At 28.9% G+C, this 12,395-nt stretch overlaps 1 protein-coding gene across 2 annotated transcripts in view; it reads right to left on the bottom strand.

The window, feature by feature from the left end:
* Positions 1–11,994, bottom strand: part of LOC142318114 (uncharacterized) — a 51,087-nt gene extending 39,093 nt beyond the window's left edge. For both annotated transcript variants that reach the window (XM_075354653.1, XM_075354654.1), the window contains exons 1-4: positions 11,758–11,994; positions 8,672–8,826; positions 3,999–4,194; positions 2,505–2,735 (exon numbers count right to left, since the gene is read on the bottom strand). In XM_075354653.1, the coding sequence (XP_075210768.1) occupies positions 2,505–2,735; positions 3,999–4,194; positions 8,672–8,826; positions 11,758–11,809 (634 nt within the window). In that variant the 5' untranslated portion in view covers positions 11,810–11,994. The remainder of the gene's footprint in view (positions 1–2,504; positions 2,736–3,998; positions 4,195–8,671; positions 8,827–11,757) is intronic.
* Between the last annotated feature and the right edge of the window lie 401 nt (positions 11,995–12,395).

Below are 12,395 nucleotides of genomic sequence, written 5' to 3'. Positions count from 1 at the left end.
GGACAACTTCATGATACACTTTGTATAAGTAAACTGCGAGATTTCATGTAGTTAAATAGTGGACATCAGTTTATAGCGTAAAACAAAAATACCATAAACATATAAAAACTCTCTGTAGTGTCAATATTTATCACAAACCATATTGTAGAAACAAATCACAATTACACCAATGTACATTTGAATAATCGATCTGGCCATACACTGAAAAACAAATATATTCTACATATACATAAAAAATAATTGTACCTTAACACACTTGAAAGACATTCAATACACAACTGTAAATGTAAATGTAACTGAAATGTAGTAGATGAGCAGATACAGTTTGAATTATTACACTTTTTAACCACAACTAATGCATTTATTGGTAACTATATAATATATAACTATATAATTGTTAGTAACTGTTTTGACTGAAAGTACAGGAGTAAACAGTACTTTATAGTCAACACTAAATAAACATTATATACTAAATAAACATTTAGTGTAACATAAATAAAAAAAATATGAGTTTAAAGTAAACGTAAGTCAGCTATAAAAAAATCTGTTAGTTTTGTATAATCTCACTTCTAGTTGTCATTGACAAAACTGAAATTCTTTTAAAAAGATTTTTAAGTTTTATTGTTTTAGTTTTTTGATTGTTAATTTTTTTCTATGTATAAGAGAATATAGACAAGAAAAGTTGTCCAATTAAAAAATGTGTGTGGAAACTATTAGAAATTTGTACCAAGATTATGGGTAAAAGTCTATACAAAGTTTATTACAAAGTTTTTTTAAAACTTTGTAAAAGAGTTTAAAAAAACCTCTTTTAAAAAAATAAATTTAATTCATTGTATTTTCTTAAGTAAAATTAATTATTATGATCATTAATAAAATCAACAGTATACACTGAAACTACATCTTGCACTGTTAAAGTTCAATAATTATTCAATTTTATCTTTATTTCACATTTTCTAAATTTCTATTCCTAAAACATCCAAACCATACTGCAACCATCAGGTTGTACTGAGTGCAGTTTGTCAAGAAATCAACCAAAATAGTATTCGAATTGATCTAATATTGTAATTTTTCCATGAGTGATATAATAATTCCTGGTGATAAAATTGCATTATTTCTTTAAACATTTTTGGTAAATCATTTTAAAAATTATTTATACAATATGCAATATTCAGTAGTTTTGTAATTTTAATGTTAAATCAAACTTCAAAGATAACTGTTTGCTAATTCAGGAAAAATATTGCCAGAGCGATGTATACATTCATTACTAGTATAAGATTAGTTAATTAAAAACTTTTTACGGCAATTTAAAAGTACTCAGTTACTTATAATACTATTATTTAAAGTATGTTGCTATACTCTGAATGACTGATGTTAAGAGAATCCCTGTTAAGAAAACGTTTACAATCACAAAACTGAAATTTAATAATAAAGCAAAAAATGTAAATTACATAGAAAAAAATTTGTTCAATTCTTTAACATTATAAAATAATCAAAAAAACATCTCCATTCTCAAATGATTTCCTACATTGGCAAACTAAAAATTTACAATAATCTAAATAATTTAGATTCATGTTTTTTTCATATAAAACTTACATATTTATTGATCCTGAAAAGTTCTAAAAAAAACTCGTCTCGTGTCTTCATAGTGTTTCTCACAAAAGAAATAAAAATAAAAATATAACCTTTATAAAAACATTTATTAAACAAATACTTCCACAAATTAAAAACTCAATTTTAACATTGAATTCACTGAAATATATTTTTTAAGGACTTTTGATGAATATCTTCTTTTTATTTCCTGTTTAGCCTCCGGTAACTACCGTTTAGATAATTCTTCAGAGGATGAATGAGGATGATATGTATGAGTGTAGATGAAGTGTAGTCTTGTACATTCTCAGTTCGACCATTCCTGAGATGTGTGGTTAATTGAAACCCAACCACCAAAGAACACCGGTATCCACGATCTAGTATTCAAATCCATGTAAAAATAACTGGCTTTACTAGGACTTGAACGGTGTAACTCTCGACTTCCAAATCAGCTGATTTGGGAAGACGCGTTAACCACTAGACCAACCCGGTGGGTTTTGATGAATATCTATTCATAATGAATGTAACTGTATGTTATAATACATTACAATACATAAAAATTCAATTAATACAGCATTAACATAATAATAATGTAACTGTGTTATAAACATAGTTATTAAAAAAATTTTATATCTTCAACTTAAAATCTTGTTGTCTTACGAGAAAAAATAGAGGCAACCTTTTTTTTTTCTTTCTTTCTTTTTTGGTTGATATCATCACATAAGCTTGAAGCTTGTGTGTGGGATATAGAAATGAATACCGGGATTTGAATCCAGGATCTCTGGATGAAAGGTCAAGATGCTACCACTCCACAACAGAGATTGGTGTAGTGACCTTATGAACATGTGTTCATGTATACACCACAATAACTGATTTCAAGCAATTAAAGTTTTTCAGTAATATATAACTGTACTGACGGGCAGTAATTGATGGATTAACCCTAGCAGCTAGGGCGGCTTCAACTCTTGCAGCTGCCACAGCTTCTTCATATGGTGGTGGGGCTTCTCCTCGAGGGAAATAGTTTCCAGGAGGTTTCCATAATGAATAATGAGTAGGAGGATCTTCATATTCACAACTAGGCAGGTAACGTATACTACCAGCAATAAAACCTATACTTCCTTCTTCATCATGTATCTGGCTTTGACGACCTAAAAAATATATACGTGAAAATACAAAAATTTAATTTGAAGATAATTCTTAAAAGTTTATTTTCTAAAATACTGAAACTAATAGTGTTAGATTTTATTTGCCTAAAGCAAAATTTACTGATAAGTGAGTACCATTTTATGCTATAAAATGTTATATGTATGTTCAGGCAATGAAAATATAAGGACTAAAATCTTAGAAGCTGTCTTAACACAGTTGTATTTACTTTTTAAGATGTACATTTATATATACATTTTAATGGCGAAAATTAGGTGAATGAAGTAATTAAGAATGTTCATTCATTCATGACTAAGAGTCACATTCATTCATTGTAAAATGAATGAATCAATAAATACAGAAACTGCAATAATATAAAAATCTCTACTCACACAGTAGTATGACAGTACTTGACTGCAAAAAGAACAGCATGAGATTAGTCATCTAAAGAAAATAATCAGGATGTTCTGTTGAAGTTAAGCCATAATAAATAAATGTAATTCTTTTAATAAGATTCAAGATATGAGGAGATTCTCAATTCAATTCATACATTATATCATATATATAAATATATGAATAATATGAAACTTTGGATTATTACATATTAGACATGGAATTATGGTTTTGGAACTACAATAGGAACTACACTTCTAGATCAGTTCAGGTTGTCCAGAGACATCTCTTTCCATTTTTGAATATAAAGAAATTGATAATCCATCCTTTAACTAAAAAATCTAGTACATTTTCTTAGGGGGGGGGGGGGGGGGGGGTCTTGCTTTGTTGAGGATATAATGATGGTCAGCTCTTAGATTTGATTGGCCCAACAATATTTCACAAGGGCAAGGAAATAACTATTTAAGTGGGTACAGAAGCCTTGAATTTTTATATCTTTGACAAAATATGTAGATAAATTAAACTTTTTTTTTCAATTTAACTGATGTTTTGTTGATAATATTGAAGTAGCAAAAATATTCTTAAATGTAAATTTATACATACATTATTTCTTTCCATTAAATTGGTTCTACAATCAATTTACAAAGTACAGGTCAAATTTTGAATTTTGACTTAAACTATACATAAATTATTATATAATAATGATCCAATCACATAAAAGTTATTGCCTTGCAACAATGCCTTTCTCCTCAAAATAGATAGGCTTCTCTTTCATACAGGTTCATATTATGCTTCTGGTTATCTTTAAAGATTTATTTTAATTTAAAAACTTATTCTAATAATGAAGAAAATAAATAAAATAAAGATCAATGTACCTCTTATCTTACGTTGTCGAAGCCGGTGTATACCAAAAAAAAGGATTGAAAGTGACAGTATGGCAGTGATAGCACCCGCAATCAGACGGAGTCCAACATCTGCATTAATATCATGTGACCCATCATCCTTCCCAAGTGTATCATCAAGACAAATGAACTCACAGCACGATGTACCAACACGAAATGATTTACAGTTCTAGTAAGAAAGATAAACTATGATATAATGTACTGTAATTTTAAAATATTTTTAAGAATTTACATATATAATAACACAATTTTGTAATCTATATACCTTAAATCAAATTATAATTACTAATAATACAAACTATCTTCTAAGAAGAAGGAAGGCAACAATTTAACAGAATACATTATCAGTAGAAAATATTTTTATTAGACTTTTTTTTTAAATATAGAACCACCTTCAGTTTTTCCAATAAAATGTTACCTTTATTTTCCCCTTGGGTTGTTACTCCATTCTTAAAATGTTACTTTCAATAACTGTATTGTTTCTTCTATAATTAAATTAAATAATAACAAAGAATATTGCATCCTTGTTTACTATTTTCTGAATTAGAAAATCTTTCATTTTCTACCTGAATCTTGTACAAATTGTAAATGGCATACCTCTTCTTTTTCTGTATTTCAATCATATTTTTTATTTTAACATTTTTAAATATAATTCCATTCTAATATATTAAATGTTTTATATAGACCTACAAATTATACACAGATTTGAAAAAATTCTAGCCAGTCTTTTGTAAGAATAATCTGATGGTCAGAATGCCTTCCTCAATTGTTCCATGCTCTTTCTGAATCTGAAATGGTATTCTTCTACTACATCTGTTACTTCTTTCTGTTACAGTTGTTGGTAAGTATTTTCAACGCATGAGAGATGTTGGTTTGGTATACAGTATTTTGCACATTTATATGATCTGATTTTTTCAGAATGGTGACGGCTGCCCTGTCTATAAACAGGGTACTTAAACTGGTGATAGGACACTTCTCCAAATTTTATTAATCTTTGTAGTTTTTAATTTCTGCTTCTCCTAAAAGATAAAAATCCTGAATACATACTCAATGGCTGTAAATGTTTAAATCTCTTGGAGACCTATCAAATTCTTATTTCAAAGTAGTCTCCTCTGCAGTGGTGGCTTGCGTTTAGGCACTGTGGAACTGCAGCACCTCCTATTTCCACTTGATATTATCGATAATATTTTATACAATGAGTCCTCTTTTCTTTAATTCTTTCTTTACACTTGTACAATAGATAATCCGTAAGCTTAATGTCAGAAGCCATCCCCCAGTTTATGAAAAAGATACAGAGATCTTTGTATGGAACTGTATGTTTCACAGTTTCAACAGCATGGTGTTTGGCTGTTATGTGCTTGCGCACATATGAAGTTGCATGCAAGGCTGCATTGGAGAGAGAGGACTATCGCTCCCACAGTGCCAACCCTGGCGTGCTGTAGGAAGATAGTTATTTTACTCCACACGTTATGGAACGTTCCTTGTTTGTTCCCTTTTCTAGTTTAGTTGGTGGAAGGAATATGAAAGCAGTTTAGTTGTTTTTTCAGTAGTGATCAGAAGATGGTGTAAAGCAAGCTCTTTGATTGCCAAATATGTCCAAAAACATGCTGGAAGGGCGAAATAGAAGGTAATTAGTAAAAACGAATTATGTATTTGTTTTCTGTGTACATAGAAATTTAAATAAGCACCATTGGACTACAGTGTTTTTAAGTGGACATTTTATTAAGTTATTATCTAATAATACCAAAAAATATTATCTGTATTGGCATTTTATTATTTATTTCGGTTAAACCGGATACAGTTTTTAAGCACAATGTGCTTAAACACCATGTACCGTATTCTTGAATGTGATAAAGTGTAGAATTATATTATTATCCTGCTTCCAGCTATTCTATTTGATTCATTTTTTTTCAGTTTTTTTATTTTACAGAAAACTTCAACCCTGACCTTGAAAAGGCCCAAAAAAAATTTTCCGGAGCGGCACCCCCAATAATTTTAGCTACAAGCCGCCACTGCTCCTCTGAGATCATTATCAATTTATTTTCCTCATCCAAAACCAAATTTCATAATTTCCCCCCTCCGACTGGTCTATTTACACATTATCACAGCAGTTAGCTCTCATTCTTTTCCCGTAACTGCATTTTTATGTTCTTAATTATAATAATAATAATATATTTTAACTTTAATATAACAATAAATCATACATGTATATATATATATATATATATAAATAATATGCAGAGGGGTCTAAAAAAATGTACTCACTATTTATAATTAAATAATATCTAAACAAAAAGACTTACATTCACTAATCTAATGTGCAGGTTAGTGTAAGGTATTAAATTTGTCATGGTAGGAGGAGCTGGCATAAATTGCCATCTCCAACACTGCTACACGCGATGAATGAAGACAGTCCAGATCAAAGGATGGAGTACTGTGAATGGTTTCAACACATGGTTGGCGAAGATGAGGAATTTGCAGGGAACTTTGTGTGGACTGATGAGGTGCAATTCAAACTTAATGGTACTGTGAACTGCCACAATTGTATGTACTGGGCTCCTGAAAATCCTCATGCTCATTTGGACAGGACAGTGAATCTACCAGGGGTTGGTGTGTGGTTTGGTCTATCAGTGCATGGTTTGATTGGTTCCTTCTTCTTGGAGGGTATCTGTAACTAGTTAGGCATATCTTATGCTTCAGACAAGGATTTTGCCTGCCATCCAAAACCTATGGTGATGAATTATTTTCTGTGCAACAAGACAGAGCCCCGCCTCACTACCATCGAGATGTTACGTTGTACCCCAATAAAACTCTACCCAGATGATGGGTGGGTCAGAGAGGTGCTGATAAGTACCCACCTCGGTCTTCTAATTTGACACCTCTAGCCTTCTACCTCTGGGGGACCATCAAGAATGATGTGCATCGACAAAAGCCAGCAACAATCAATGAGCTACATGAAAAAAATCATAGAATCATGTGCTTCCATTATGCCAGACACTAACAGCTGTAGTTCGGTGTGCATTTCGACGCCAAAGGCATTGTATAAAAGCTGCTGGTGGTCATCTGAACACATACTATAACACTCTCTCAATGCCAAAAATTGTTACATCAAGTCAAATTTGTCACGAGATATGGACTAGCAAACAGACATTGCGTTTTTTTGGACCCCTCTGTATTTTTGAATATATATATAAAACTGAAATTGTTCTCTAAATAGTGGTCTTAAATGATCTGCAACCATTTTAAAAGTTGGTACCAGATACAAAAAGTGTTAAGACATGTTTTAACTGATAACACTAGGCAGATGACATGCGTGGAAATCCAAACTAAGTAGAATTCTAAAACCAAATACATAATTAAGAAATCAAGGATCAACTTAAATTCCAAGGCTAAAATATAATATTTAATTTTATCAGATTACTTTATTTAAAATACAGATCGTAATATAAACACTTTAATTTTAAAAAGTAAAGAAAAAACAGTAATTAAAAAAAATATATAGATAATATATATAGATATCTAAAACTAAATAGATATTTTTATAACATTTAGAAATTTCATATATATTGTTTCTTGCTTGTTTCAGCATATATAAATAATTTGAAATTTCCTGTCTATTTTCCTGTTGCCTCTTGATATTTTTCATCTCGAGTCAACTGCTTTTATCAATGTAATTAATTTGATCGCATAGTGAATGTTGAAAAAGGATTTTTTTAAATAGTTTTCATATTTCTTTCAATGCAAAAAAATTTTCCATTAAAATTGTACTTAGGTCTTGAATACTTTTTTATCTTGAATAAAGAATTTTATTTCATTTCATACATCCTCCATAGTTAAAAAAGAAAAAATGTAGATTGACTATACAACATAAAAACAAAATAGATATTAAATTAATAAATAAAATTGAAATAAAGTAACAATACGATAGGTTTAACAAATAGATGATAATGTTGATTACTTCCTCAGGAATAAACATTGTATATTTCTAGTAGTGTTGAGCAAATTCCAACCAACTACATATCAGACCACCATTACCGCTGTGTTCCTGAAGTAAGCAAGAATGGTGTACTTATTAATACAATCACTGCAATAATTAAAACTCCATGTATTTACCCGAACTGTCATCCAAAACTACATTAAATAAACATTGATTTCTATATCATTACAACTTATATCCAATGATTTACAATAATTCTAATTAGAATAATATAGTTTTAAAATGGAATATTCCAAATTAAAACAGCTCCACAGGATAAATGAAAAATGTAGAATTCTGTAACACATTTTAAGCTTATTAATAAAGTTGAAACATACATAACTTAACTTTTTTTTAACTGTTTTTTTTTTTTTTTTTACTGTAATGAAACTTTAAAAAAATCAAATGTATTATAAAATGGTTTGTTTCTTATTAATGTTATCACACCAGCATTAAAAGGAATTGTTCTGAAGGATATTCTGAAAGAATTTTTCAATTTTTCGAGAAAAAGTCATTTTTTTAATTTATTTTTTATGAAAGTTAAATAACATAGACCTAAGTTCTAATAAGTCATACAACTTTTTTTTGTGTATTTTACATGATGCAAAATCTGTTGCTCTGAGAAATATTTATTATAAATAATTAATATGAATCATTCAAAAATGTTTACCTGTGGTGGAGTGCACAACACCGCTTTACACCACCTGGGACTTCCATTATCACAAACACAGAGAGTGCAAGTATTAGGGCCTGGAATGTAATGTAGACCTGGAGCAATTGTACGTCCTTTATAATCAAAGCACTCGCCTAATACAGCCTCAGTTCCTGAAAACAAAAATTACTTCTAACCATGTTTCAAGATTTTAAAAATTAATATTATACAGAAATATATTACACATTATTTAGTAGAACATTTTTTTTAGTAGAACATAAATTCAACTTCCTACTGTTATCTAACAGGATACTATTAATAAAATAAATTAAAGAGAAAAAAATACATACTTTAATAGACAGCAAATAAAATTTAATATAGTTACTTTACAAGAATGCCTGGCTCATCTAAAAAAAATTAAGCAGTTTGTGACAATGTTATAAATTTATATTTTTAAATTTAATAATATGAATTATTTATGAGTATTTAAGTATATACCTATCATTTTTATCGAACTACTAAAAACAATTTCATCAGAACATTATTTTTGTACCAAAGTATACTTCAATGGCTGCAGTATATTTAATACCCAAAAAACACCAAAAGATTTTCTTATAAGGGTAAAAAACTGGTTATTCGCATGCCATGCATTATGTGTAACTAGCTCTTAGGTACACAAGCAGAAAATACATATGTTCATATTATACATATTTAGTACAAAACTGTTGAAATGAGCTTTTTTTATTAGTCTAGATTAGTGTGTATCAGTCGAATGACATTTCTAACAATTTTGAGGAAAAAATAACAAATGTAAATATGAATAACTCCTTTGTGTTACACACCCAATTTAATATATATGATGTGTTTTTGCATTTTTTGATGACTTATTCAATTATCTTAAAAGATCCACTGCTGCACTTGAGATAGATTAATATGATAAAAATGGGTAAAACCTAATTAATCTAGCATTTCGCTGATCTAAACCAAACAATATAGTACGAATGTAACACACACACACACACACACACACACACACACACACACACACCATTAAAATAGCATCCCATGTCAAATTGCTTCTAAATATCAAGAGAGAGAAGAAGGTATGTGTTGTGGAAATGGTTTATCCATGTCTGAATTTGAATTTCAGAATTACTCTGAATAATGAAATATGACTAAAGATTTTGCTTAATTTAAAGTTCCTTTGTGGTTCGTAGAAAAACATATGCAACACAGTGGTAAAGAAATCTCAGTTATTTAAAATATTTACTTGGAAAATTTTATAATTTAAATTATTAATTCCAATAATTATGTTGGTGATCACTGCTGAATAAAATGACAAATGTATACATAAAATTGGCAATTAAGAGCAATCAACAAGCTCTGTTTGCTTACATAAGGAAATAATAATGGCAAAAGCAAAGTAATAATATTTGTAAGTAATTTCTGACAACTTTTTTGTTAGGAAAAATAATAAATTAATTTTTAATTTAAATTATTCACACATTTTTTTTACATCTCCTTTTTCTTTCTTTTTTCTGTTTAGGCTCTGGAACCACCGTAATGTATTACTTCAGAGGATGATATGTATGAATATAAATGACGTGTAGTCTTGTACAGCCTCAGGTTGATCATTCCTGAGATGTGTGGTTAATTGAAACACAACCACCAAAAAGCACCGATATCCTTAATTTGGCATTCAAATCCATTTAAAAGTAACTGTCTTTACTAGGATTTGAACCTTACAACTCTTAACTTTGAAATCAGTTGATTGTGATGACATTTGAAATTTGACTTTCTGACATTTGAAATTTTGTTAGTAATGATTCAGTACAATCGAATATTGTTGTACATAAAATAGTTTTTTTTTAGACAAACAACAAAATTTAAAATTAATTTAAGTTTTTATACTTATATCAAAATAATTTCATCAGTTACTAAAATTTAGAAATTTCTTTTTATAATGCTGAATTTGCTAATTACAATTAGCATGTGTTGTTGAAATAGTTAGATGTAAGTAAATAATCTTAACATTCACTAAAGTGAAATTTTTTTTTCTGCAATATTGATATTCATACTTCAACTTCAAATTAATATCATGAAATTAATAATTTGATCTCAAGTACTATTGTTTTTTTCAGTTAAAATGGATTCTTCTCTGATATTGAGAATATTCACTATTTTACTTTGTTTAAAATAGCTCTTAGGTTCTACTTCATAGTCTTTTTAGTTATAAACTAACTATAACTGACTGAATATACAATTAAATGTAAATAGAATTTTAAATTATAAATGTAAAAATAAATATTAGCTATTTTATATTAAAATAGTTAATAAAAAACACTAAACCAGTCGACAGGTGAACATTATCCCTAATCAGCTGCTAAGACAACTGTCAGTGGTAAGGCAGATCTCAAACTCAAATCCAATAACATTTTATGTTATTGTTATAGTTATGTTGTACTAATTTGAATGCCCTTGTTACAGGCGTCATTTAGAAAATTGGTTCAATTAACAGCACTATCTATGAAAGTTAATTAACTGAAAAATAATAGCTGTTAAACTGTAACTGAGCTTACAGATGATATGAGGCAGGATTTCTATTGCCCTAGGTTGAATGCATAATTAGTGATATGGTTAGTTTTATCTAGAGTATTGTTATCATTATAATCATGCATGATAAAAATAATAGTGTTTTACATAAAAAGTAATTATTATCATTTGAAGTATTACAAAAAAACCTTTTTAATGAAAATATAATAAATTACATTAGTTTCAATTGTGATAGAAAAAGAAGTAAAAGTAATAATAAAAATAAATATAATTCTTTTATCATAAAAATTAGGTTCTAAATTATCTTATTTATTTTACACATTGGAGATTTACTGCATCAAATAATTAAAATACTATTGACTGAATATGATATTACTAATAATAATGAATTATGTTAAATTCACAAAGTTATTTTAAACATAAAACAACATAATATGAGGAGAAAAAAAATTATTGTTTTTTTTTTTTTAATTAGTAAAATGATACATACACCTTTCATTCATTTCATAGTTATAAAAAGCGTGTCAGTTCAATTAAAAACACCTACTCACCTATAAAACCCAAAGAAGATGTAAAACCAATTAACGCTAAACGCTGGTACATTTTCACTATAATGCGCACTTCCTGGAGAAATAAATTAAAGGAGTTACTAATGAGAAATAAAATGTTTTCATGTTATACATATTATCAGACATAAAAACTATTAATATCGGTAGAGCAGGAAAACATCCCCTTATCTATCAACACCAAAACAATTCCGTTTGAGGTTATCGATCGGCTCAGCAGGTCCGGACGATGTCTGCGCCCAAAAAACAAAATATCTCCTCACTGCTCGAAATATACCTCTTTTCCAAATCTTATCATTTACGCAGTGAATTAAATTAACTTAACGATCGTAAAACCGGGGTACTTGAGCGACTAGTAGTTTGGAAACGTATTCCGTTACTTAGGCCGCTTTGCGGCTACGAATAAACTGGTCACCCGAATGAACTGAGAGAAACGGTTTTATAAAGTTTCTCGGCGTTAACACAATAAACGACAGAATTAATTGTTTAACACAATACACTATCAGAATTCTTTCAATTCTGCTTCAAAGAAAATTATTGGTTTTCCTTTTTGAAAACCATACCATCATTGAAATAGCGAGATGCAATTTTATCTTAAAAAAAGTAGATAATAATTTCTTGTA

The sequence above is a fragment of the Lycorma delicatula genome, chromosome 1, assembly GCF_047948215.1.
Source record: "Lycorma delicatula isolate Av1 chromosome 1, ASM4794821v1, whole genome shotgun sequence".
NCBI lineage: Eukaryota > Metazoa > Arthropoda > Insecta > Hemiptera > Fulgoridae > Lycorma > Lycorma delicatula.
Note: the sequence above shows the minus strand (reverse complement) of the source record. Positions and strands in the feature narration are given on the sequence as shown.